The following is a 27,819-nucleotide window of genomic DNA, read 5'->3' as shown; positions in this document are numbered from 1 at the left end:
AGCTTGGCTTACTTTCCTGATCTCTTCCAACCCTCCCTCCCTCCCTCCCATCCCTTCTTTCCTTCTTCCTCTCTCCCTCCCTTCTTCCCACTGTCCCTCCCTTCCTTCCACCCCCTCCCTCCCTTACCTATGCATCCAACCATCCATTGTATTCCTTCCTTCCTTCCTTCCTTCCTTCCTTCCTTCCTTCCTTCCTTCCTTCCTTCCTTCCTTCCTTCCTTCCTTCCTCCCTACCTCCCTATCTAACCTATCCATCCATACCTCCATTGTCTTCCTTCCTTCCTTCCTTCCTTCCTTCCTTCCTTCCTTCCTTCCTTCCTTCCTACCTACCTAATCCACCCATCCATTTCCTTCTTTCCTTCCTTCCTACCTACCTACCTACCTACCTAATCCACCATCCATTGTCTTTCTTCCTTCCTTCCTTCCTTCCTTCCTTCCTTCCTTCCTTCCTTCCTTCCTTCCTTCCTTCCTTCCTTCCTTCCCTACCTACCTAATCTACCCATCCATTGCCTTCCTTCCTTCCTTCCTCCTTCCTTCCTACCTACCTAATCCACCCATCCATTGTCTTCCTTCCTTCCTTCCTTCCTTCCTACCTACCTACCTACCCTATCCATCCACATCTCCATTGTCTTCCTTCCTTGTTTCCCTCCTTCCTTCCTCCCTCCCTCTCTCCCTATCTATCCACTCATCCATTGTCTTCCTTCCTTCCTTCCTTCCTTCCTTCCTTCCTTCCTTCCTTCCTTCCTTCCTTCCTTCCTTCCTTCCTACCTAACCTACCATCCATTGTCTTCCTTCCTTCCTTCTTTCCTACCTACCTACCTACCTACCTACCTACCTACCTACCTACCTACCCCAGGACGCAGTGCAAACCGTCATAAATACGAGCCAATTGGCAAACATCTGAATTACAATCATGTGACCCTATGGGCTGCTGCAACGGTCATAAGTGTGAAAAACGGTCTTAACTAATTCACTTTTTCAGCACCCTTGTAACTTCGAATAGTCCCTAAACGAATGGCTGAAAATCTAGGACTACCTATAAAGCCCTCTCATGATTTTAAACAAATGGAAGAAGCTACAAAATGATTTATTCAGAGGATAAGATATTAACACGCTCTGATGCTAAGGAGGATAAGATATTCTGGAGATCTCTCCCTGGGCAGTGAACACTACAGAGTCCAAGAGGGCATTTTTTTCCCCCTTTTCTGAAAACTTCGAATATGAAATTCGACAAAGGCTGGATAATCGATGAAAAGGAAGGCAAGAACGTGCAAATAACTACATAAATATATGAAAATATGACATAAATCAAATAGTAATCATATTTAGTAAATATTCTATATACTGAAGAATGTGTCAAAGTGAGTGGACACTACTCCAAATATGCTGCAATAAATGGAAATACGTTTTTTTCATTGTTTTTTTTAATCATAGAATTTGTTTAATAAAGTATCATTTCAATTTTTAAAAAGAAAGAAAAAGAAAAGTGAGGCAAGAATAGAGGGAGAATAAAATGGATAGCTTTTTTTTTTTAGCAGCGTACCGTCAAGTTTCATTCACAGCCAGCCAGAATTTCGTGAAAACAGGTAAACTTCGAAGTGGGGACTGAAAAGTGAGATTGATGTTTGCCACGCTAGAAATGATTCATTTTCCACAAAGTTCCCATCTTAAGACAGATAACAGATAATCAGAGTTGTAAGGGACCTTGTAGGTCATCTAGTCCAACCCCCCACCCAAGCAGGAGACCCTACACCATTTCTGAAAGATGGCAGTCCAGTCTCTTCTTGAAGGTCTCAAGGGATGAAGCTCCCACAACTTCCGAGGACAACTTCTGTTCCATGGGTTGATTGTTCTCACTGTCAGAAAGTTTCTCCTTATTTCTAGGTTCCTGGTCAGCTTTCCATTATTCCTTCCTTCTGGTGCCTTTCCTTCCTTCCTCCTCCTTCCTTCCTTCCTTCCTCCTGGACCTTCTCTTCCTAGACTAGCCAGGCCCAGTTCCTGCAACTGTTCTTCGTATGTTTTAGTCTCCCTTCCTTCCTGGTTGCCTTCCTTCCTTCCTTCCTTCCAACATCTTCCTTCCTTCCTTCCTTCCTTCCTTACTAAGGCTTTACAGAGTGGTATTAGTCCTTCCTTCCTTCCTTCCTCTCATTCCTTCTCTTCTTCTTCTCATCCTTCGGGTGGCACAATGATTAGAATGCAGTATTGCAGATGAACTCTGCTGACTGCCAGCAGTTCGATCCTGACCAGCTCAAGGTTGACTCAGCCTTCCAGCCTTCCAAGGTCAGTAAAATGAGGAGCCAGATTGTTGGGGGGCAAGAGGCTGACTTTGTAAACTGCTTAGAGAGGGCTGTGAAGCGGTATATAAGTCTAAGGGCTATTGTTTCCTTCCCTTTCCCTCTCTCCCTCCCTCCCTTCTTCTCCTTTTCTTGCTCAGTCCATTCCTTCCTTCCCTTCCCTTCCCTTCCTCCTTCCTTCCTTATGAGCCATGGTGGTATATAAGTCTAAGGGCTATTGCTTCTTCCCTTATCCTCTCTCCCTCCCTCCCTTCTTCTCCTTTTCTTGCTCCTTCCATTCCTTCCTTTCCTTCCTTCTTTTTCCTTCCTTCCCTTCTTCCCTTCCCTTTCTCTTTCCTTCCTTCCCTTCTTCCCTTCCCTTCCTCCTTCCTTCCTTATGAGCCATGGTGGTATATAAGTCAAAGGGCTATTGCTTCTTTCCCTTCCCCTCTCTCCCTCCCTCCCTTCTTCTCCTTTTCTTGCTCCTTCCTTTCCTTCCTTCTTTTTCCTTCCTTCCCTTCTTCCCTTCCCTTTCTCTTTCCTTCCTTCCCTTCCCTTTCTCCTTCCTTCCTTATGAGCCATAGTGGTATATAAGTCTGAGGGCTATCCCTATCACCTATTGCCCGATCCCTTTCGTCTTTTCGCATCTTCCTTTCTTCACAGCCGCCAAGTCTATTTTTCTTCTCTCCCCCAGAAACCCGAACGCTGCAATCTTTCCTCCAAACAGGACTGCTTGAGCCACCTCATCATCCCACTTGTCCTATACGGCCCCTTTGCCACGTCTGTAATGGCTTTTTTTTCCTTTCTTTTTCTTTCTCTTTTCCCCCAAACTCCCTTGCAGAAAGCAGGATGGCTCTTTTCTCTCCAGTATTGACCTGCCACTGGCTGGCCTCATTTTGTCTTCCCTAGAACGCCCTTGTTTTTCATTCCGGCCCCATTCCTCTTTCAATTGCTTCCCTTGTCAAAGACAATTCATCGCCGGAGCCCCGGCTGGCCTCTTGCGATTCCTTCCGCATCTTTCTTGGACACGACAAGCCAGCCTTGTTCCGTGCAGGGAAGGCCGCCTCTCAGCACCCTGCCTTGTCTCCCAATGTTTAAGTGATGGATGAGTCTCCGGAGGAGGCACCAGAGACGATATAGACACAATCTCGCAAAGCGTCAACATTCACGCACACACACAGAGACACACAGACACTGGCACACTGGCCCCCAGAGGCCACCCACGCTTCCACAGGGTTGTTTGTTGAGTCCCTTACTCCACACTCTTTACGTGCATGACTGCATTCCCACTCACGCTAGCAACACTACGATTAAATTTGAAGGTGATACCACAGCGGTTGTTGACACTCTCTTTAAGGCACGGAGCTGAAATATTGGTCTTGGTAAAGCGGCCGCCACATCTGACAGACTTACAAAGAGAGTAGCGGTTTAATAAGGAGCTGACGGAACATAGATTCAGAATAATGTCAGGTGGTGCTCCATTCAAAATTCAAGAAAGAAAAACTTAGAGTCTTTAGATTAGAGCAAAGAATTTTTTTACTGAAAATGAAGTGGTAGCATCAAATAGAATTCTGAATCTAAGAAATTAGGCGCGCAGACCACATATACAAAGTGTTGGAAACGTTCCCACCCCTCATAGTCCAAAGGAGTCTTCCAATTAAAAGTTGTGAATATGATCATGTGGGCATCTTCAGGTGGTGATGAGGCCTCTGTCCGTTGACCTTGACATATTTTGATAAAGATTTGCAGCTGCGCAGAGAAAAGAAAGCTAAGCGAGGAATAGAAACTTAAGAGCAGGAATTTATACTCCCCCCCACTCCTCATTTACACAACACAAGAATGTAACACCTCCAGCTCTCTTCCCAGACATATCCCCTCCCCCCGTTACTTATGGCAGCCAAAAGATGCAAAGCAGTAGAAAAGATCTTGAAGGCTGACAATAACCAAGATTCGGGTCTGTAGAGCCTGTGTATTGTGCACGCTCTTGTACTGCAGCGAGTCTTGGACCCTTTACGCACGGCGGGAGAGGAAGTTGAACTACCTTTCATGTGCGCTGTCTCCGGCGTATTCTGAGCATCACCTGGCATGATAAAGTCCCAAATGGCACAGGCTTGGAACATGCTGGAATTCCTAGCATGCCCCTGTCAGAGGCTGAATCCGAGGAGGAAGACAAACCGCCAACAGGGAGCGGGGGAGTGGCTCCATTGGCTGTGGAGGAAACTGGGGAAGGGCAAAGTCCAGCTGGGCAGAGCAGGGAAGAGGTAAGAAAAAGGGAGATGGGGGTTCAGAGGAAGACCCAGGCCCACCCCCTCTTCATCCTAGGGCACGCGGAGAGGAATGGAGAAGAGAGCAACGTGGGTGGCATGGCTTACGGGGAAGGAAAGGGCCCTGATTCCCTTCATTAGCCACACCTGGGAATGAGAGTTTAAAAGAGATGCAAGCTGTGTGCGTTGTCTGCTGGGAACAAACGTGAGTTTATCTTGTGTTGACTTTGGTTATCTGCGTTCCTGGCATCCTCCCAACCGTGTTCTTCTGCCCCACTGAGCTCCAACTCCGAAGGCGGCTGACAACTGCCAGCCTGCCCTGGCCCCATGTCTGCCTCCAATGCAGAGTCCTCGTCCGAGCCTTCCTCAGCCTCCAGGATTGGCCCAGGTTCCTCCCCAACCTCCTCACTGTCCGAGTCTGCCGTCAGCTCTGCTGGCCACTGGAGGGCCACAATACAACTATCATAAATACGAGTCAGTGGTCAAGTGTCTGATCAAGTGACCACAGGGATGCTGCAATAGTTATGGAAAACGATCATCGGCCAATTTTTTTCAGCGCCGCTGTAACTTTGAATGGTCACTCAATGAACTCTTGTAAGTCGAGGACTACCTGTATGGGCAGGAGCCGCAGAGGTGTCGGGGAGAGGGAAGCGGTGGGTCCATGATGCTCCCCATACGGTTGGGCCTGATCCAACGATCGGATCCATTTGCGGAAAGGTGGTGTAAAGATCTTCCCTGCTGGGCGTGAAAATGGGTGTCATCAGAAGTGACTAAACGCTCAGCAGCCCTCCAGGGTCTGCGTGTCGTCCTTCCATGCCAAACAGGTCTATTTTGGACACTGAGAATCGTATTTTCCAAAAAATCTCAGGCCTCGAAAAGGGGGAAAAATAATCAAGGGTAATTAATCAAGGAGAAAAGCAACCTGGAATTAAGGAGAAACTTTCTAACAGTGAGGTTTTCCTGCTTGACCAGGGGGGTGGACTAGAAGACCTCCAAGGTCCCCCTTCGAACTCTGTTATTCTCTGTGGTGGGGGCTCCATCACTGGAGGTTTTCAAGAAGAGACTGGACAGCCATTTGTCTGAAATGGTATGGAGTCTCCTGCTTGGGCAGGGGGTTGGACTAGAAGACCTCCAAAGTCCCTCCCAGCCCTAGGATTCTAGGTTCTCCATTGGCTCAGCTGGAGTGGGAGGGGTCAACCTCTTCTCCAAAGCCCCTGAAGGCAGGACAAGAAGCAACAGGTGGGAATCAATCAAGGAGAGAAGCAATCTAGAACTTGCCACCAGAATCTGTTGGTGCTCCAACATTGACTGGACAGCCAATTGTCTGGAATGCTCGAGCAGGGGGGCTGGACTAGAAGACCTCCAAGGTCCCTTCCAGCTCCATTCCGATTCTGATTCTGAATCCTACCTGTCCACCTGAACCTTCTTGAGGACGTCTGTGGACAAAACGCTCTGCCTGGTGGCCATGGTGAAGAGATGGTTGGACCGCTTCAGGTCAGAGCTGGTGTCCAACAGCTGCCACCGAATGTCGGCTATTTTTGCCAACTCGGCCGGGATTTTAGCCAGGCTCTCGGCCCTCTTGTCCATCAGGGTCCTGTATTTCGTACTCAGCTCTTGCTGGCTGGCAAGGATGTCCTGCATTCCTTTTTCATCAAGCTGAAGGAGAGGCAGAAAAAAAAAAAAAAGATGTGTGAAGGAGGCCTCAGAATAGACCAGAGCAGCGTTAAGTCAACTTTTAAAACGGGTGGACTTCAACTCCCAGAATTCTGGGGAATTGAAGTCCACCTGTCTTAAAATGGCCAAGGTTGAATAACAACTAGCCTAGGCAGTTGTGTGTCTTTGCTTGTGCAAAAGCAACAAAAATAAAAAATTGGACAAAAATACATACATGGTTAAAAAAATTAAAGCAGTGTGTAGATTATAAACCAGAAATATTTTTGTTAGGTATTGACCCAAGCTCTGTAAAGGACCTTGGAATACTCACCTCTAATGATCTAAGTGCTAGAGCCCACTGCAACTACATAGCCAAAAAGGCATTAAGAGTTGTTAACCTAATCCTACGTAGCTTTTTCTCTGGTAATATCACACTACTAACCAGAGCATACAAAACATTTGCTAGACCAATACTCGAATACAGTTCATCAGTCTGGAACCCACATTACGTATCTGATATTAGCACAATTGAGAAAGTCCAGAAATATTTCACAAGAAGAGTTCTCCACTCTCTACTCGTTGTAGAATACCTTATGCCACCAGACTTGAAATTCTAGAACTAGAAAACCTTGAATTACGCCTGCTCTTCGGTCTGACTTAAGCATGGTATATAAAATCATACATTGCAATGTCCTACCTGTCAATGAATACTTCAGCTTCAACCATAACAACACAAGAGCACACAATAGATACAAACTCAAAGTTAACCGCACCAAACTTGATTGCAGGAAATACAACTTCAGCAATAGAGTGGTCAATGTCTGGAATACTCTACCCGACTCTGTAGTTTCTTCCCAAACCCCAAAAACTTTAACCTTAGACTGTCTCCTATTGACCTCACCCCTTTCCTAAGAGGTCTGTAGGGGGCGTGCAAAGCGCACCAACGTGCCTACCGTCCCTGTCCTATTGTTTCTCTTATTCTTTTATTTTTCTTATATGTACCCATTTCATGTATTCACAACTATGTATACACTTATACTTATCTTGTAAACAATTGGCAAATCAAATAAATAAATAAATAAAAAATAAATAAATTGTCTATATATATAAAGCGAAATACCCCTCGTGCGTCATCACAAAATCTCGGAAACCGTAAAGCCTACAAACTTGAAATTTGGCACGTAGATTCCTCTTGGCTTCTAGGGGCTCACTAAGAAAGGATTTTTCAAAATGACCATCGGATCATTAGTATTTCCTATATTATTATTATTAACACGCTCTGATGCTAAGGAGTTCTACTCCCCCTCCCCACCTGAAAAGAAATCTCTTCCAAATGCAAAACACAAGCAGAGGAGTTTCAGTTTCAGTTTCACATCAGCAACCAGCTTTAGTACAGAACAGCTGAGCTAAGCCACGCCCAGGCTCCTCGCCCTCTCCTCCTTGCTCACACAGCAAATACTCTTTCAGTTTCCAAACAGCCCTCAACTCTCTGACACACTGACAGGACGCTAGCCAGATGGATACCCATGGATGCTGGTAGACAGAGGCTCATGAATACCGATGGATGCTGGTAGGGAGAGGCTCATGAATTTTTCCCCCCTTATTTTCCTTCCCCAAAACTAAGCCCGACCACATAGTTTTGTAGCGAAGCACAGGTCATCGAGCTGGTATCAGATAAGTATGATACAGGGAATATATATTTAATATTTCATGTTTTGATAGCAGCAAGAATTTTATATGCGCAGCACTGGAAAAAAAATGAAGAAACACCTACAGAAGATGTAATTTAAAAATACTAGATCGTGCAGAAATTGATAGATTGACATTAAAGATAAAAGAAAAAGAAGATACGGAATATTTTCAAATGCGGGACTTGTTTTACCAATGGTTGGATGACAGAGGTAAACAAATTAGGAATTGGAAAAGTACTATTATGCAAGCAAAATAATCCAAACAATACACTGTTCACAAGGCACTTATGTATGTAAAGAGAAAATGTATAAATAAACTGTTTTTAAAAATGGCCAAAGTTGAGAAACATTGGCATTGGATAGAAAACTGGAGGAATTTTGGACTCGATTGTGATCTTAAGTCAAGAACTCCAGACGTTGAAAAAGTTGTCTTCCAGCTCCACCTTCTGGACTTGGCCTGATAGGAAAGACCAGAGTCCTGAAAAAAAAGTGAGTCGTTTATTTAGACAGACAGATTAAGATTTGGAAGGGAGGGACCTTGTAGATCATCTAGTCCAACCCGCTGCCACTAAAGAAGTCACCACTGTAGATAAATGGCTGTAAGTGGAGAATTACCTGTATTTGCAACACGGTGAACAGTTAGAATTAGCCCTCCTGTTCCAACCACAGCAGGCAACATTGAAATCTAGCTGTTGTAATGATGAGGCAGTCGAGTTGTTTGATCATGAACAACTGAACCATGATGATCTTTATTGGAGTCTAGTCTTGCATTTATACACACTTTTAATTATCCTCCATCATTGGTTAACTTTGGTTACTGCTTAACTTTCGTTACTGTTTAGCACAGTAATCCATACAATTAATTATCTCTAGTTGAAGTCTAACATATGTTTACTTCCTCTCTCTAATCCTCCTTTAGATTAGTGACTTTGTTTACCTGAGCTGTATTTGCTTGGAAACATTCTCTATCTGAGGTTTGCCATCCGAGATTGGAACATCCCTGCAATTACAACTCTACACCTAGCAGATGGTTGGATGGATCGGTGAGAAGGAAGTCCTGTGGATCAGAGGGTTTTCCGATCCACCTCTCCAGTTCCACTTCCCTGGCTTGCTGGCCCACAAGCTTGATGTAGATAATTGTGTCCCTTTTCCCAGCCAGGTGTCTACTACTAGATCTTTTAGGTCAGCTCCTGCATCCAGGATGATTTCCTGTTTCCTTGCAAACACCCATCAGTCACTCTCACAACCTGGCACTACACTTACATCCTCCACGTCTTTCCTTCCCTCGTAAGAAACAGGCATGATGTAGCCCAGGATGGCCAGCTGGTCAGTGCAGTCTTCCAGGACAGCGGAAAGCCGAATGGCGTCCAGAGGGGGGAGCTTGGGGGTAGTGTTCTTGATCCAGATCCATGATTCCCTGGCCCAAAGAAAGAACAAGCTCGGCTTAGAGAGCTGACTGGCCCAAAGAACCATGAGTTGCTTCCGAGTAGTTCTTTATTGTCATTCCGCCTACAGACTGAATCTTGCCAGACTAAAGCAAGTCTCTGCATAACTCTTAGATTTAGAACTAAGGACAAATTTCCTGACAGTTAGAACAATTAATCAGTGGAACTACTTGCCTCCAGAAGTTGTGAATGCTCCAACACTGGAGGTTTTTAAGAAGAGATTGAATAACCCTTTGTCTGAAGTGGTGTAGGGTTTCCTGCCTAAGCAGGGGGCTGGACTAGAAGACCTCCAAGGTCCCTTCCAACTCTGTTATTCTATTCTATTTCTATTCTATTCTATGTACTCTGTGAACAGCTAGGGAGGGTCTACCTTTTCCTTCTTCCTGCCTGCCAGATATTCCAAGCTCGGCTGTCTCTTTTCCCCACAAGAAAGAGCCCTTCCCAATGATCATAAATTATGAGTGTTTCAAGCACCAGTGCAGACTATACTTATAACATTTTAATTGGAAAACTGAACTTCTGGATACTATTGATCTAAAAAAAACCAATCACTCTCGATCAGGTTTTCTATAGTTTAAAAGCTCCTGGAATAGAATAAAAATATAGTATTATATAGTATAATATTAGTATTAGTATTGTAGTGTAATAATATATAATAAACTATACAATACTAATAAGTACTAATACCACTACTACTACTATACTATACTATTTGCCAACGTATCTATGGAGTTACTCCAGTACCTCAATGAAAAGGAAGAAATGAAAACAGCAGACACAAAAGAGAAATAAAAGAATGGAACAACAGAATAAACAATGAAAAAGAAAACAATGAGAAGACATCAAAATCATAAGAAAATTTTACAGCGAATGAGGCTGAGTGCCATAGGGAGGCAGGGGTCCTACAGCAAATGCTGGCTTTTTGTGGCACCAAGTGTCACCTTTTCCGAGGCGCAGCAAGAAAGCTGCTTTAAAAAAAAGGTTTCCAGGGCCTCCTACAGGCCTGGGACCTCCTGTGGTCTCCCATCCGAAGAGAAACCCGGTCTAATCCTGGGCTTACTTTTGGAGATCAGCCAAAATGCTGATCCTTGGTTCAAAATGTATATTGTTGCACCAGCCATGGCTCTTGGTTTTGGTATGCTGCTTAGGATAGCCCTGACTGGAGCGGCGTATAAATCACAAAAATAACGTTTTTTCCTGGCTAGCCTGGGATCTCCTGGTGGTCTCCCATCCGAGCACCAACCCAATCTCGCCCAGAGAAGCGCCAGCGGCGGCTGCCGTACGGCTAGCTTGGGCGAAAGACCTTTCCCGACCTAGCGAGGAGCGTCGGGGGACCCCTAAAAAGCGTGCAGTTTCGGGGGGCTCACCCGGAGTCCCTCCGCAGGAAAGAAGAGGTCGCCATGGTTACCAGAAAGCGTCCGAAGGGGCCTTCACTGAGAATAGGTCGTCTAAACAAAGTCCTGAAATTTTTACGACGGCCTTTTTAAGACCTCTAAGATCTTGAAAATACATCCCTGGGCGTGAGAGAGCAGGGGGAGGAATGGCTGAAAAACAAACAACCGAACAACAAAAGGACGGGCTCCCAGGCCGAGCGATTCCTGTCAGGCAAACACGATAGCCGCCTCATATTAAGGACCGGCAAGGAGGAGGAGGAGGCTGCGCAGGGGGCCTTCTTGAGTCCCTATCCCAGCGTGCCTGGCGGGCTTGCCCTCCTTTTCTTTCTCGGCGCCGCCATTTTGGGCCGCTGCTTGAGGAGGTGAGCGCAGCTTCGGCGACCGTTCGGCGTCGTTGGCGGGGGTGGGGGGGCCAAGGGCGCGGAAGGAGGGCGGCGGGAGCGGACGGAAGGGCCGTGCGGTGAGACTGGGCGGGTTTGGCGGCGGACACAGGCGGGATGGCTGGGATGCGGGTTGATGCCGGCTTCACCCGGGGCCTGGTCTGGAGCCGCGAGATCCGCTCTAGGAGTGGAGGAGGGACTCTCGTTGCCCTGCCAGTCTGGGAAGGGAGGCCGGTGTGCGGGGATCTCCTCGGGCCTGGATGAGTGGGGGGTGGGTTGGGGGTCGGGGAGGGGGCGAGTGGGGAAATCCCTCCTCCCCTCGCAGCCTAGATCAGACGGGATCATCCCCCGCACTGCAGATCCCCTGTCCTCAAGGATCGACTGCAGCAACTCTATTGAATTATACTGTACGGTGCAATATTAATGCAATTATCAGGGGTTTTCCATTCAATCGCATAGGATGCGAAGGATGCGTGTTTGTGTTTTAATTTGTATAGTTATCGTGTAACACCGAAAGTGGCATTTACAGATACAGATAATCAGAGTTGGGAGGGAGGTGGTGTAGGTCATCTCAGTCCTGCCTGGCTAAGCAGGAGATCCTACATCAGAGGTCTCCAAACTTGGCCACTTTTAAGACTTGTGGACTTCAACTCCCAGAATTCTTCAGCCAGCTATGCTGGCTGAAGAATTCTGGGAGTTGAAGTCCACAAGTCTTAAAAAGTGGCCAAGTTTGGGACTCCTGCCCTCCACCATTTCGGACAGATGGCAGTCCAATCTCTTCTTGAAAGTCTCAAATGAGGACGATTTAATTACGTTGTACGATGTGCAACGACAATAAACTAAACTAAAGTTGTGGGAGTGCCATCACTTGAGACTTTCCAGAAGAGACTGGACTGCCATTTGTCAGAAGTGGTGTAGGGTCTCCTGCTTGCGTGGGGGGGGGGGGGTTGGACTAGATGACCTCCATCCTCCCAACCCTGTTATTCTATAGTCAATGGAACAGAAGTTGCCTTCAGAAGTTGTGGGAGCTTCATCCCTGGAGGCTTTCAAGAAGGGGACTGACTGCCACCTGTCAGAAATGGGGTAGGGTCTCCTGCTTGGGCAGGGGGTTGGACTAGATGACCTATAAGATCCCTTCCAACTCTGATTCATCTGTTAAACTTAACTCTGGACTGTGAGGCTCCATTTAACTACCGTACCATCATCATCATCATCATTATTATTATTGACAGTAATAGACTTATTAGTATTAGAATTAGTTGCTCCGTAAGAGCCAGGGCAAAACACTACACATGGCTAACTATGGCAGTTAGTAATCTGGGCTACTAACTGACAAACTAGTAGCTAGGAGAAGCCTTTTTCTAGTGTTTTGCTTGGGCTCTTACCTGGCACAGTGGAGGAACACTTTAAGTTATAGAGGATAATTTGAATTTTTAATGGTATTTTACTCTTATTATGTATGTTCCTGGCATTGTATTGGAACGCCTAGGAAATCTACAGGGCAGGTGACGTTTTCAGGCAAAGTATTGAAATATTTCTATTATTTTTAATAATGCTATATGCTTTCCTAGGCATGGTGTAGTCCTCAAATTGAGCCCCACCTTTAGGTTGCGAAGTGAGAAATGTGTTTAAATGCTGCCCCACTGTGTGATTTTTCTTGCCGCCTTTCTTAAGCGAATCACTGCAGATGGTCATAAGTGTGAAAAATGGTCATATGTCGCTTTTTCAATGCTGTTGTAACTTTGAATGGTCGAGGACTACCTATATAATAATACCTAGGCACTGATGCAGAATGAGAATAGCTATTTAGGCAAAGTATGAAAAGATTCACAAAAAGGTTTAGGGCTTTATTGAAAAAGTACTGTAGATGAAATTGAAAGAAGGAATGGAAAATAAAAGCACAGGACTTTCTTTACTGAATAATAAACAAGAGGAAAAAGACCAGTACCGACCAGTATATGTGCTACAACAAGGAAGGTTAGAATGGCATTTTAGTGGGATATTTTATATTTGGCCCATTTGCCTTTTGATATCGCATAGAACGCAGGCTGGGAAATATTAAACATTTCCTACTTTGACCTCCCATTTTTGGCATTCTATAGAACTTCCTAGACAATTCTACAAAATGCCTGATTTCACACATTGAGGGTAACATAATAATGCACGTTGTGTTTTATTCTTTTTTTTAAATATTGCAAGCCTCTCAAAAGTCACTTCGGGGTGAGATGGGCATCAAATAAATTTAATAAATAAAGTAAGAGCTCTGCTTGAAACACTGGAAAGCATTGAACAGTTGCTCATTAACATTGTATAACAGTAAAATGGGCAGCAGGTTCCAAAATGTGTCAAAAATGTGCAACGTAGAATTTTGCAGGGCATGGAAGTGATGTCTACAATATGGTGTCTTCCTACCAATTAATCTCTGTAGAGAAATGGGATGGACATCTGCTGGGGGGATCTTGAGCAGTTCTGAAAATGGTTGGTTTGGGGGAAGGCTGGTCGATGCCAGGAGAGGGGAGTCCTTGTCATGGGTTCGGATTCTGCCCTTGAGCGTGCAAAGAGGGTGCAAGCTTGAGCTAAAGGCCTCTTGGTTCCTCCTTGCATTTCTTGAGAGGGCGATGCACATATAGATGGTGTGTGTGTGTGTGTGTGAACTCTGTGCATTCAGACCAGCGTGTTCAATTTTGCCAGCTTGAAGATCGGTGGACTTCCAACTCCCAGAATTCTGCCTGGGGAATTCTGGGAGTTGAAATCCACCCGTCTTCAAGCCGGCAAAGTTGAAAAACAGTATTTTAAACCAGGAATGAGCCTTTTCAAAGCTGGCTGAGGGCTGCACATGGGATCGCTCGTACCCTGGGAGCTGCCATTGATGTGTCTCATCCACAACTTCCTGTTTTCTCTTTTCTGCAGGCCTCTAAGGCAACACAATGAAGGATGTTTTCCCCAAAAGAGCTCACCTTCCTGCCAAGGCTGGCTGAGGAATTCTGGGAGTTGAAGTCCACAAGTCTTAAAGTTGCCAAGGTTGGACACCCCTGGTCTAAGGTTAAAGTTTTTGGGGGTTGGGGAGGAAACCTTGAGCCAGATGAGATTCGAACTGCCAAATTGCAGGCAGCCGGCAGTCAGCAGAAGGAGCCTGCAGTACTGCACTCTCACCACTGTGCCACCGCGGCTCATTGTTGTGTGGTAATTGTGAGGGATGGTTGCGTCGGTGTTTCAACCTTGTCAACTTCAAGATGGGTGGGCTTCAAGTCCCAGAATTCCCCAGCCAGTGTGGTGACTGGGAGAGATGTTTGTGGGAATGTGCTGGCTGGGGAATTCTGGGATTTGAAGTCCAGATATAGAGGCTGGGGAACTGTGGGAGTTGAAATTCCCACGTGTGGCTGGGGAACTGTGGGAGTTGCAGTCCACATATGCTATCTAGGGGATTCTGGGAATTGAAGTCTATACATGCTATCTAGGGGATTCTGGGAATTGAAGTCTATACATGCTATCTAGGGGATTCTGGGAATTGAAGTCTATACATGCTATCTAGGGATTCTGGGAATTGAAGTCTATACATGCTATCTAGGGATTCTGGGAATTGAAGTCTACGCATACTGGCTGGGGGATTCTGGGAATTGAAGTCTATACATGCTATCTAGGGGATTCAGGGAATTGAAGTCTATACATGCTATGTAGGGGATTCTGGGAATTGAAGTCTACGCATACTGGCTGGGGGATTCTGGGAATTGAAGTCTATACATGCTATCTAGGGGATTCTGGGAATTGAAGTCTACGCATACTGGCTGGGGGATTCTGGGAATTGAAGTCTATACATGCTATCTAGGGGATTCTGGGAATTGAAGTCTATACATGCTATGTAGGGGATTCTGGGAATTGAAGTCTATACATGCTATCTAGGGGATTCTGGGAATTGAAGTCCACACACTTTAAAGTCCCCAAGCTTGAGAAAGACTGGGTAGCATTTTCAAACAACTTTCTCAAAGAACACTCAAGTTTGCTGGGGTCACTCCGAGGTCCTCCTGCATTTATCCAGAGCCTGAAGCATAACGCTTTGAATAAATATATCTTTCGGCTTTTGATTGGTCCCTCTACTCTGCTCAAGAGTCAAGGGAAAAACACAGTTAAAATTCACGATCGGATACATGCTAAACAATCCTCAAAGCAGCAAAATCTTCAAAATCTCTTCAAAAGAGATTTTCTATGTGCAAAAAGAGGAGACGGCCAACACAATTTTTTTGAAAAGGCATTTAGGATGGACTACGGAAAGTCACTTTGGAACCAAAACATAAGAAAGAAAAGAGATAAGAGAAAGAAAGAAAGAAAAAGAAAGAAGAAAGAAAGAAAGAAAGAAAGAAAGAAAGAAAGAAAGAAAGAAAGAAAGAAAGAAAGAAAGAAAGAAAGAAAGAAAGAAAGAAAGAAAAAGAAGAGAGAACGGAAGAGAAAGAGAAAGAGGGAGGAAAGGAAAGTGAAAGAGCAAGCAAGAAAAAGCAAGCAAGCAAGAAATAAAGAGAAAGAAAAACAAAGAAAAACGAAGAAGGAAGAAAGAAAGAGACAGAGACAGAGAAAGAAGGGAAAGAGAAAGAAAAAGAGAAAGAGAGACAGGAAAGGAAAGGAAGAAAGAAAAAGAGGGAGGAAAGGAAAGCAAAAAAGCAAGCAAGCAAGAAATAACGAGAAAAGAAAAAGAAAGAAAGAGAAAGAAAGAAAGAAAGAAAGAAAAAGAGAAAAAGAAGAGAGAAAGGAAGAGAAAGAGAAAGAGGGAGGAAAGGAAAGTGAAAGAGCAAGCAAGAATAAAGCAAGCAAGCAAGAAGTAAAGAGAAACAAAGAAAAACAAAGAAGGAAGAAAGAAAGAGACAGAGACAGAGAAAGAAGGGAAAGAGGAAGAAAAAGGGAAAGAGAGACAGGAAAGGAAAGGAAGAAAGAAAAAGAGGGAGGAAAGGAAAGCGAAAAAGCAAGCAAGCAAGAAATAACGAGAAAAGAAAAAGAAAGAAAGAGAAAGAAAGAAAGAAAGAAAGAAAGAAAGAAAGAAAGAAAGAAAGAAAGAAAGAAAGAAAGAAAGAAAGAAAGAAAAAGAAAAAGCAATTATGAAGATGTTTCGATATCATAGGCAGGGAAGCAGCCTGGATCTTTTAGGAGAAGAATGAAGTATTGGTGGTCGTAGTTTCTTTACTCGCTGCCACGACCTGGATTACCTTTACCTGGCTAGGATTGGTCTATCACCATCTCTTTTTCCTGCAAAATAATTTTCCTTCCTTCCCTCCCCCCACCCCAAGTCCCCCAAATTGATTGCAATTCAACCCTCTGCCCCCTCCTTTCCTCCCCCTCCTCAGCCTGCCTACCTTGGCTGTCAGTCCCCAGTGGCATTTTATTAATCCATCTATTTCCCAGCCCACGCTTGGGTGGGAACACGGTTTAATTTCCACGGCACATAAAACGCTCCCTGTCCTGACAAGACAAGAGTTATGACGATCCCGGAGTTAACCGGCTGCCTTTTTTTATTTTTACGAGGTCCCTTTAAAAAAAACAAAACCTCCCGACTTTCCAAAAATATATAAAAAAATAAATTAGTGTCTTGGAGGGATAAAATATATGGTCCACGGCTGAGATGTTCCAATTATCATGCTTAAGTGGCTATTATTACAATTTGGGCACCTGGGTGTGCCTTCGCCGATTGTACCTGCTGTGGAAAGCCGACCCGTGGTCGCTGGGGTGTGTGTGTGTGTGTGTGTGTATACATGTGTGTGTGTGTGTGTGTTGTGTATATGTGCAGCCTTTGCAGAGGTGGCGCGGTTTGCGAGAGAATTTACGCACAGCAAACACAAATGTTTCCTGCGGATTCTCGGGTTGCAACATCTGCCACATTTCTGCCCTCTAGGTCCTTAATCAGGACATGGGTGTTAAAGCCAATTAGCTGCTAAAGAAGCTGAGAAGAGGAATAATCGAGTTATTTGACCTCTTTCTCCTCCCCGTGCAGCTGGGTAATCACCCGTTACGGAAGCTGCGATTCTGCGATTGGTTTGGGGACGCAGGACAGAGCTGGACAAAATCTAAGGGCATATGTCGGGCCTGAGCTCCCATTCTCCACCTCTTTTTCACTTCTGGATAGGGGAAAAGGTGGATCTGGGCCTTGTCTTAGGACTGGGGAGGGGACCTTCCAATATTTGAGGGGCTGCCACAGGGGAGAGGGGGGGTCAAGCTACTCTCCACATAGCATTTGAAGTCAGGACAAGAAGCAACGGAGGGAAACTCATCAAGGAAAGAAGCAACCTAGAACTAAAGAGAAATTTCCTGACGATCAGAACAATTAAACCAGGGGAACAGCCTGCCACCAGAAGTTGTGGGTGCTCCAACACTGGAAGTTTTCAAGAAGAGATTAGACAGCCATTTGCCTGGATTGGTCTAGGGCTGTGATGGCGAACCTATGGCACGCGAGCTCCAGGCAAACTTACCTCACTGCACATGCGTGCGCCTCCCAGTTGATTTTCGGGCCTTTTCCGGCCTCCCAGAGGCTCGAGGAAGCCTCTGTAGGCTTTGGAGGCCGAAAAACAGGCCTGTTTTCATCACTTCCGGTATTTCCAGAAATACCGAAGTGACAAAACAGGCCCGTTTTTCAGCTTCCAAAGGCTGCAAAGGCTTCCCTGTGAGCCTCTGGGAGGCCAAAAGGCCCGAAAATCAACTGGGAGGCGACGCATGCACAGTGCATGTAAGGGGCAGCAGGGGGAATCATGCAGGCATGCACAGGGGGCATGGGGGAACATGGGGGGGGCGCATGCATTGCCTTCTGGGTGCTGGCACGTGAGCGTGCGCGCGCAATTTTCGGCACAGGAGCCCAAAAAGGTTAGCCACCACTGGTCTAGGGTCTTCTGCTTGAGCAGGGGGTTGGAATAGATGACCTCCATGGTCCCTTCGAACTCTATTATGCTATGCTCTAAGTCAAGGGTCTTCCAACTTGGCAAGTTTAAGACTTGTGGACTTCAACTCCCAGAATTCCTGAGCTAACGTGACTGGAGGAGGAATTCTGGGAGTTGAAGTCCACAAGTCGTAAAGCTGTCAAGACCCCTGGGCTAGTCTGTACCTGTACTTTTGATTGTCCTTTTTTTTTTTTTGCAATGGTAATATTGCATACGTGTGTGTGTGTGGCTCAAATTCATTTAAAAGGCACCAGGCTGGGGAAAGCCAGAGTTCCCCATACCCAACACTCCTAATTTTCTCTATCAGGCCCTTTGCACATGACCAGAGGCACTCTTGCGGCCAGAGAGAAAGGAACGCCCAGGGTCCCTGAGGAATGAGAGAGAGAGAGAGAGGGGGGAGAGAGAGAGAGAGAGAGAGAGAGAGAGAGAGAGAGAGAGAGAGAGAGAGAGAGAGAATGAGAATTTAGGGCAGCCATTGAGAAAGCCAATCAAGAAGCCAAGGAGAAGCACTCTGTGTATCCTCAGAGGCCTCCCTCCTCTCTTGACAGCTTAAGGCAGAGGTCTCCAAACGTGGCAACTTTTAAGACTTGTGGACTTCAACTCCCAGAATTCCTGAGCTAACATGACTGGAGGAGGAATTCTGGGAGTTGAAGCCCACAAGTCTTAAAGCTGTCAAGTTTGAAGGTGCCTGAATTCTATCATCTGTCTGTCTGTCTGTCTGTTTATCGTCTCCCCATCCATCCATCCATCCATTTCTATCTATCTATCCATCCATCCATCATCTATCTATCACAAGGGTCCTCAAACTTGGCAAGTTTCAGACTTGTGGACTTCAACTCCCAGAATTCCTGAGCTAACATGACTGGAGGAGGAAAAATTCTGGGAGTTGAAGTCCACAAGTCATAAAAGGACCAAAGTTCCCCAACCCTACAAGGGTCTTCAAACTTAGCAAGTTTTAAGACTTGTGGACTTCAACTCCCAGAATTCCTGAGCTAACATGACTGGAGGAGGAAGAATTCTGGGAGTTGAAGTCCACAAGTCTTAAAGCTCTCAAGTTTGAAGGCCCCTGCTCTAAGTTTTAAGAATCCAACATCCTGAGTCAAATGCTTGTCACCATTAGCTCCTAAACTCTGTGCAATGACCTCAAGGACCAGGGATGAGAGGGCCGCAGTCTTCCAATATTTTAAGGGGCTGCCCCAAAGAAGAGGAGGGGGGGTCAACCTATTCTCCAAAGCCCCAGAAGGCAGGACGAGAAGCAATGGATGGAAGAGGGAGAGAAATGGATGGAATTAATGAGAAGTTTCCTACAGTGAGGACAATCAACCGGTGGAACAGCTTGCCTTCAGGAGTTGCGGGTGCTCCATCACTGGAGACTTTCAAAAAAGAGAATGGACAATCATTTATCTGGAATGGTATAGGATCTCCTGCTCAAGCGGGGTGGTGGTGGTGATGGTGGTCAGACTAGAAGACCCCCTAAGGTCCCTTCCAGCTCTGTTATTCTACGTTCTATGTGTGTTCCAGCCTTCAGTCCATCTTCCCCCAAATATCTCTGATGGCTTCAAGATTTTACTTCTGGAAGCTGGGCAGGTTTGGTTTTCTCGCCTGCCTCCATCCTTCTATTTTTCTCCCCCTGCCTCAGAAAGGCCCACCTTCGGCTCCAAAGGGTTGTCATGCCAACCAGCATGGCATGATGTGCGACACAAAACTCTGCAAAGAAGGTCACGGAGATATAACTATTTGGAAACCAGGAAGGAGCCCTTGGAGGACAACAGAAGCTGCTTCTCCCCCAGAGGACAGGCGGGAACAATGGGATAACCAAAGAGAGAGATTTCCATCTGCTTCTCTTGCGGAAAGTAAACTGTAATAATAATAACCAGACAGGCAATTTCAACACACGCCCAGTTCTTTGGCAACATCACACCATCAAGGACACACAAACAAAGGATGTTCCTCTCTTCAAATCCCCCAGTTGTATGGAGGGTTCTTTTTTCTTTTCTCTTTTCTCTCTTTTCTTTCTTCCTCTCCTCTCCTTTTCTCTTCTCTTCTCTTTTCTCTTCTCCTCTCTATTCTATCTATCTATCTATCTATCTATCTATCTATCTATCTATCTATCTATCTATCTATCATCTATCTATCTATCCATCCACCTACCTACCTACCTAAACTTTTTATTTTATTTTTATTACAAACATATCTTCTTCCATTTGATGATGTGTCATCTGGATACAATTATCTTGTGCAATACAGTTAGTGTTTACAGTCATATTCATTACATAGTATTATTCTCTAATCTTATCTTGTTATACTTATTGTATTTAATATCACTGTCTCTTTATCTTTCTTCTTAGCTTATTTATTTCTGTTAAAAATATCTATTATCCTTCTTAACTAATCCATTATTTATATCTAGCTTTCATATTTTGTTCTCTAACCATTGATAAAATAATTTCCATACCTTATAATATTCAGTTTGCTCTTTCTTTAATTACAAGTGTTAATCTATTCATTTCTGCACATTCTAATATTTTCCTAATCACATTTTCTTCAGTAGAAGTCTGTTCCCTTTACCAATTTTGAGCAAATACAATTCTCGTTGTTGTTCTATTCTATTCTATTCTATTCTATTCTATTCTATTCTATTCTATTCTATTCTATTCTATTCTATTCCCAGCATTGCTGGCTGTGGAATCCTGGGAGTTGAAGTCCCAGTTCTTAAAATGGCTGATGCTGAAAAACATTACCCTAGCTAATCAAACTATCTCTATTTCTTTTATATCAGATATTTGTGTTTGCATTAGATGCAAGTCTTCATTCGTTCACCCTCCCTTCATTCTTCATTCAACCATTCCTTCATTCTTCACCTCCCTTCTCTTTGTTTGACTCCCTTCCTTTCAACTGCATTAAATCTCAGTTTCTTTTGACAAACATGCATTCCTCACAATAGACTGTCTCTTCCAAAATTTTCACCTCTTGACATGTTTCCATCCATTTCCCCACTTTTAGGCGACACTCTACAAGCCACACACTTTTGACGGAGGGCATTTCTTACGATCATAGAGTCCAAGGAGAAGGGACCTTGGAGATCTTCTAGTCCAGGGGTCTCCAATTTTGGCAACTTTAAGACTTGTGGACTTCAACTCCCAGAATTCCCCAGCCAGCCATGAATGTATACAGTTGGAAGAGACCAGAAGGCTCATCTAAGTCAGGGGTCTCCAACCTTGGCCATTAAGACTTGTGGACTTCAACTCCCAGAATTCAGCTGAGGAACTCTGCTGAGTTGAAATCCACAAGTCTTAAAATGGCCAAGGTTGGAGACCCTTGTTCTAATCGAACCCGTTGCCCAAAGATAGGTGGTCTTATATCATCTGAGAAAAATGGTTGTCCAATCTTTTCTTGAAAACTGATAGATAGATGATATAGATAGATAGATAGATAGATAGATAGATAGATAGATAGATAGATAAGTAGATGGATGGATAGATAGATGGATAGATAGGTAGATGGATGGATAGATAGATAGATAGATGGATAGATAGGTAGATGGATGGATGGATGGATGGATAGATAGATAGATAGATAGATAGATAGATAGATAGATAGATAGATAGATAGATAGATAGATAGATAGATAGATAGTTGGTTGGATGGATGGTTGGTTGGATGGATGGATAGATGGGTGGATGGATAGGTAGATGGATAGATAGATAAGTAGATTGATGGATGGATAGATAGGTAGATGGATGGATAGATGGATAGATGGATGGATGGATGGATAGATAGATGGATAGATAGGTAGATGGATGGATAGATAGATAGATGGATGGATAGACGGGTGGATGGATAGATAGATAAGTAGATGGATGGATAGGTAGATAGGTAGGTGGATGGATAGATGGATGGATGGATTGATAGATGGATAGACAGATAGGTAGATGGATGGATGGATAGATGAATAGGTAGATGGATAGATGGATGGATAGATAGATGGATAGATAGATAGATAGGTAAATGGATGGATAGATGGATGGATAGATAGATGGATAGATAGATAGGTAGATGGATGGATGGATGGATGGATGGATGGATGGATGGATAAGTAGATGGATGGATAGATGGATGGATAGATAGATGGATGGATAAATAGGTAGATGGATAGATAGATCCACGCCACTTGCTAAGGAAGCCACGGGGGAGATGTGCTAGAAATAGTCCCCTCCTCTGGAATACGTACTGTTAGGAGAATCAAAGCCATTTGGCACCAATCGTATTATAGGGGAACATTTGCGACAAATTGCATTTTTATACATAACTGTACAACTTGGGCATTTCGACACACGTTTCCCCACTTATCTCCGTTTGCTGAGAAAACACTTGCGTTCTTGTTAAATAAAAGCAATATCTCGAGATGTCTGAGAGGCTTTAAGCGGGGCTCCAAAAAATAAAAATAAATCAAAAGTCAGCATGCTAGAAGGATTCTGCAAGAGGCCTTGGAGAGCGATTGTATTAATGAAGATTGTTGCTCGCTACTTATGCGCGTGGGCACACACACTCAATAGCCTCGATGTGCGTAGACAAACATCCCACAGAACGGGCCAGGAAGTTGGAAGGCTACATTCTTCAGAAGAATGGTTAAAAGAGGTGAGTAATTTCAGCCTGAAGAAGCGAAGGCTGAGTGGGAACTTGATAGCTTCTTCCAAATGGCTTGAAGGGCTGCCGCAGAGAAGAGACTGTGGAGTTATTTTCTGTAGTGCCCAAAGGTAGGACATGAACAGTGTGTGTGTGTGTGTGTGTGCAGCTATACAAAGGGAACTCAAAATAAAAAAGGGATTTATTTTGACCAGAGGATATATAAAGCAATGGGACAGCCCCTCTCTCGCTCTCTCCTGGGCATCATCTGGTTTCCATCCTGGGAGATTTTTCAAACCAAATTTGGACGACCGTCTATATGAGTTGCCTTGAGGAACTCCAACCTCAGCTGAAGGGGAAGACCTCGGAGGTGACACAGAGAAGAAGGAAAAAGCACCAGAAGACAAAATAAGAAGCAACGTGTGGAAAGTCATCGAGGAGAGAAGCAACCTGGAACTAAGGAGAAACTTCCTGACAGTGAGAACAATTAACCAGGGGAACTCCTTGCCACCAGACATTGTGGGTGCTCCATCACTGCGAGGTCTTTAAGAAGAGATTGGAAAGCCATTTGTTTGAAATTGTGTAAGGTTTCCTGCTTGAGCAGAGGGCTGGACTAGAAGACCTTGAAGGTCCCTTCCAGTTCTTTTGTTTTGTTTTCTTTTCTTTTCTCTTTTCTTTTCTTTTCTTTTCTTTTTCCTTTCCTTTCCTTTCCATTCCATTCCATTCTTATTTTCTGTATTCTATTCTATTCTATTCTATTCTATTCTATTCTATTCTATTCTATTCTGTATTTCTATTCTATTCTATTCTATTCTATTCTATTCTATTCTATTCTATTCTATTCTATTCTATTCTATTCTGTATTTCTATTCTATTCTATTCTATTCTATTCTGTTCTGTATTTCTATTCTATTCTATTCTATTCTATTCTATTCTATTCTATTCTATTCTATTCTATTCTATTCTATTCTATTCTATTCTATTCTACTCTACTCTACTCTACTCTACTCTATTCTATTCTATTCTATTCTATTCTGTATTTCTATTCTATTCTATTCTATTCTATTCTATTCTGTTCTGTATTTCTATTCTATTCTATTCTATTCTATTCTATTCTATTCTATTCTATTCTATTCTATTCTATTCTATTCTATTCTATTCTATTCTGTTCTGTTCTGTTCTGTTCTGTTCTGTTCTATTCTATTCTATTCTATTCTTTGTTCTATTATTCTGTTCTATTCTATTCTATAAGTGTGAAAAATGGTCCTCGGTCCCGTTTTCTTCAGAGCCGTTGTTTAACTTCCAGGTCACTAAATGGACTGTCGTAAGTCGAGGTCTTGCCGCACGGCCCCGCAGGATGAATAGGGAGGAAAATTGTGAGACGGAGTAGCCTACGCTGCTTTGAAAAAGAATATCGTATAGAAAAAAGACATTAGGAATAGGCACGACAGCCGAGGCGGGTGGGCGGGTGTGTGTTTTATATGTGGCTGCGAAATTAGATGTCGGAGTAATAGCATCCAAGGCATCTGGGATCGCTTAGATTGATTCCCTGAAATGGATTCCGTGATTCTTCTACAATTTTCTTTCCTTTGGTGTGTTCTTTTGTGCGAAACGGCCCCCTTGCAATGTTATCATTTGGTGAGCCGCGCGGTTATTGTTGGAGGCCATGGCGTTTTAGAATTGGAATCGAGCCGGAGGGAGGTCCGGAGGTCCTCTAGCCCAGCCCCGTGCTTGAGTAGGAGACCTTAGAGGGGGTAGGAAGAGGAGAGCCCTTTTTGGCGGGCGCAGGAGCCGTCGTTCCGGCTCGGCTCCACCGTGCATCCGCGCGCACACCTCCTGCCGGCCAGCTGATTTTCGGGTCTCTGTTGCGCATGCACGGGGGGGCACACATGTGAGAGACAGGGAGCGTGTGTGTGTGTGTGTGTGTGTGTGTGTGTGTGTGCAGCGCCCCTCCCCACGTCCCCATTTTGGGCCTAGTAGGCCTCTCTGCAGCCTCCTGGGAGCAAAACGGGCATCGGGGCGTGCCATTACCCCCGCGCCTAGTTTTTGCTCCCAAGAGGCTTCAGAGAAGCCTACTAGGCCCAAAACAGGGTGTGTTTGTGTGTGTGTGTGTGTGTGTGTGTGTGTGTGTGTGTGTGTGAGGCGCCCCCAACAGCCCAATTTTGCTCCCAGGAGGCTGCAGGGAGGCCTACCAGTCCCAAAATGGGGCGCAGGAGGATCACGCATGCACGCGCAAAGGGGAGCGAGGTGGTGGTGGTCGCACATGCATGTGCTGGAGGCGGGTCAAGCGGGAGGGGGGGTCACGTGCGCATTGCATTAGGGGTGCAGGCATGCAAGCGTGCTGTCACGCGCACGCACACACACGCACACGCTTTTGACACACGACGACAAAAAAGGTTATAGCCATCCCTTGGCCTAGATCCATTCAGACAAGTGACCGTCCGGTCTCTTTTTCCAGGGATGGAGCATCTACAGCTTTCGAATTGTCCTTAAGTAAACCGTTGTAAGTCAAGGACTACCTGTACAAAAAAAAAAACACTTTGCTTAAACCAGCATGGCTGGCTGGGGGAATTCTGGGAGTTGGTCCACAAGTCTTCAAGCAAGCAAGCAAGCAAGGCTGTTGTTCTGACCCAGCTCCTCAAAGATAACAACCCCCTGTAGTTGAAGCAATGATGCCTTTATTAGGAGCGCTGGCAGCCCCGACAAAGAGTTTTTCTCTCACGGCAGGCTGGCAAGTCTGCCTGGCAGGGAGATGAATGGTTGTCTGCCACCCCTATTCATCTCTGCCCGCTGCTTTTTACCTCCAGAGCTCGGGTGGGTCCTTCACTAGCAGCAGTGGCTCTTCCATTCCAGGGACCAGCCCATAGATTTCCACTGCTCTCCTCTCTTCTGCCTTCTGCACATATGCGTGCCAGGCACTGTTACCCAGCTTTCCTCCTCTTCCTCATCCGCCACCTGCAGACCTGGGGGTTATTGACTCTCCATCTGAGGGCTGACGGATGGCCCAGGCTCCACAGCTCTACCTCTCTACCTCTTCCTCCCTCTCCCTCTCTCCTTCCTTCCCTCTCCCCCCTCTCTTTCTCTCTCCCTCTCTCCCTCTCCCTCTCTCCCTCCCTCTCTTTCTCTCCCTCTTTCTCTCCTTCCCTCCCTCCCTCTCTCTCTTTCTCTCCCTCTCTCTTTCTCTCCCTTTCTCCCTCCCTCCCTCTCTCTCCCTTTCTCTCCCTCCCTCTCTCCCTCCCTCTCTGCCAGCTCCATTCCCTCTTCCCCCTTGGAGCTCCCAGGCTGCCTTATGCTGGCCCTGACTCCCACACTGCCTCTTCCTCCTCTGATTCGGCTGCTGGAGGGGCCGGCGGCCAACAAGCCACAACAGCTCTCTGAGGGGATTCTGAGAGTTGAAGTCCACAAGTCTCACCATTGCCAAGGTTGGACGCTGCCCCCCACCCTTTAAGCATTAGTATGCGGCTACCTAAATCTATCCCTCAACAGGTATCTTCTTGAGAGCATCTTTTTCAGATTAGCCAACTCTATTAAAAGACACCAGCTTGGGTGAGCTAAGGTTGTTTAATCCGACGATCGGCTGCTTCACCAAGTTCTGGAAGGCTGAGAAAATAAACAGCATCCGGAAAGATCCACCTGTTAAAGTACTGAAGTTTGCAGATGGTGCAGCAGTGATTGGTCTCAATCAAGAGAAAGATGAATCTGCATACAGACGGGGAGGTTGAACAACTAACCTTGTGGCGCAACCAGAACAATCTTGAACTAAATACACTCAAAACCGTAGAATTGGTGGTAGACTTTAGGAGAAACCTTCCCATATTACCACCTCTGACAATACGAGACAACACAGTATCAACAGTAGAGACCGTCAAATGTCTAGGTTCTATCATATCACAAGACCTAAAATGGACACCCAACATGAAAAACGTCATCAAAAAACCCCAACAAAGAAGGTTCTTTCTGCGCCAACTCAGGAAGCTCGAACTGCCCAAGAAGCTGCTGATCCAGTTCTACAGAGGAATGATTGAGTCTGTCATCTGCACCTCTATCACTGTCTGGGTTGGTTCTGCAACCCAACAGGACAGACACAGACTCCAGAGAGTAGTTAGGACTGCAGAAAGAACAACTGCATTTCCATATATATAGTATAAATGAAATCCAATATACCTAACAGGTAACAGTTAATCAGAGTTGGAAGAGACCTTATAGGTCATCTAGTCCAACCCCCTTGCCCAAGCAGGAGACCCTACACCAAATCTCTTCTTGAAAGTCTCAAGTGATGGCGCTCCTACAACTTCCAAGGGCAACTTCTGTCCCATTGGTTGATTGTTCTCACTGTCAGGAAATTCCTCCTTATTTCCAGGTTGAATCTCTCCTTGTTCAGCCTTCAGAGGCCTTGGAAAATAGCTTGACCCCTTCCTCCTCTCTGTGGCAGCCCCTCAAATATTTGAACCCTGCTATCCTGTCTCCCCTGGTCCTTCTCTTCCCTAGACTAGCCAGGCCCAGTTCCTGCAACTGTTCATCGTATGTTTCAGTCTCCAGTCCCCTAATCATCCTGGTTGCTCTTCTCTGCACTTTTTCTACAACCAACCTACCTTCCATGGAGGACCTGTATATCCTGTACGAGTCAAAAAGAGGGCTGTGAAAATATCTACAGGCCCCTCACATTCTGGACATAAATTGTTTCAACTCCTACCCTCAAAATGACGCTATAGAGCACTGCACACCAGAACAACTAGACACAAGGACAGTTTTCCCCCGAACGCCATTGCTCTGTTAAACAACTAATTCCCACAACAGTGTCCAACTATTTATTAAAACTGTATTGCTATTACTCTTCTCATCCTTCCTATTACCTATCTCTTCCCACATATGACTATAATCGTGTTGCTTGTATATTTACAATTTGTCTTGTTTATTTGTTTTCCTAGTATGTTTTGATTGCATATGAGTAACCTATGACTATCAGTAAGTGTTGTATCTTATGATTCTTGATGAATGTATTTTATTTTTTCTTATGTACACTGAGAGCATTTGCACCAAAGACAAATTCCTTGCGTGCCCAATCACGCTTGGTCAATAAAGAATTCTATTCTATTCTACATTCTATTTTCCCCGAGATGATGGAAATAGGCTGTCTAATCAGAAAAAAGAAAAAAATATTTTTTAGAACTAACCTGACCCC

General features: G+C 45.0%; 2 protein-coding genes across 3 annotated transcripts in view; both read right to left on the bottom strand.

Moving 5' to 3' along the window:
• The window catches only part of GFRA4 (GDNF family receptor alpha 4), a 141,968-nt gene that overhangs the window by 30,335 nt on the left and 83,814 nt on the right, over nt 1–27,819 (bottom strand).
• On the bottom strand, nt 5,856–10,951 carry LOC148130626 (dynein regulatory complex protein 9-like). Of its 2 annotated transcripts, none has more exons than XM_087962693.1 (3): nt 10,735–10,948; nt 9,145–9,298; nt 5,856–6,193 (listed from the first exon to the last, which is right to left on the bottom strand). In XM_087962693.1, the coding sequence occupies exons 1-3, from the start codon at nt 10,836–10,838 to the stop codon at nt 5,942–5,944; spliced, it is 510 nt and encodes a 169-aa protein (XP_087818819.1). In that variant the 5' UTR covers nt 10,839–10,948; the 3' UTR covers nt 5,856–5,941. The 2 variants fall into 2 exon arrangements, with proteins under 2 accessions (XP_087818819.1, XP_087818820.1); XM_087962694.1 differs by having other exon boundaries at nt 5,868–6,193; nt 10,694–10,951.

This window comes from Notechis scutatus, chromosome 4 (genome assembly GCF_049901735.1).
Source record: "Notechis scutatus isolate UNSWTSFEM ecotype Mainland chromosome 4, rNotScu1.2, whole genome shotgun sequence".
Lineage (NCBI taxonomy): Eukaryota > Metazoa > Chordata > Lepidosauria > Squamata > Elapidae > Notechis > Notechis scutatus.
This window is presented reverse-complemented; position numbering and strand designations above follow the sequence as displayed.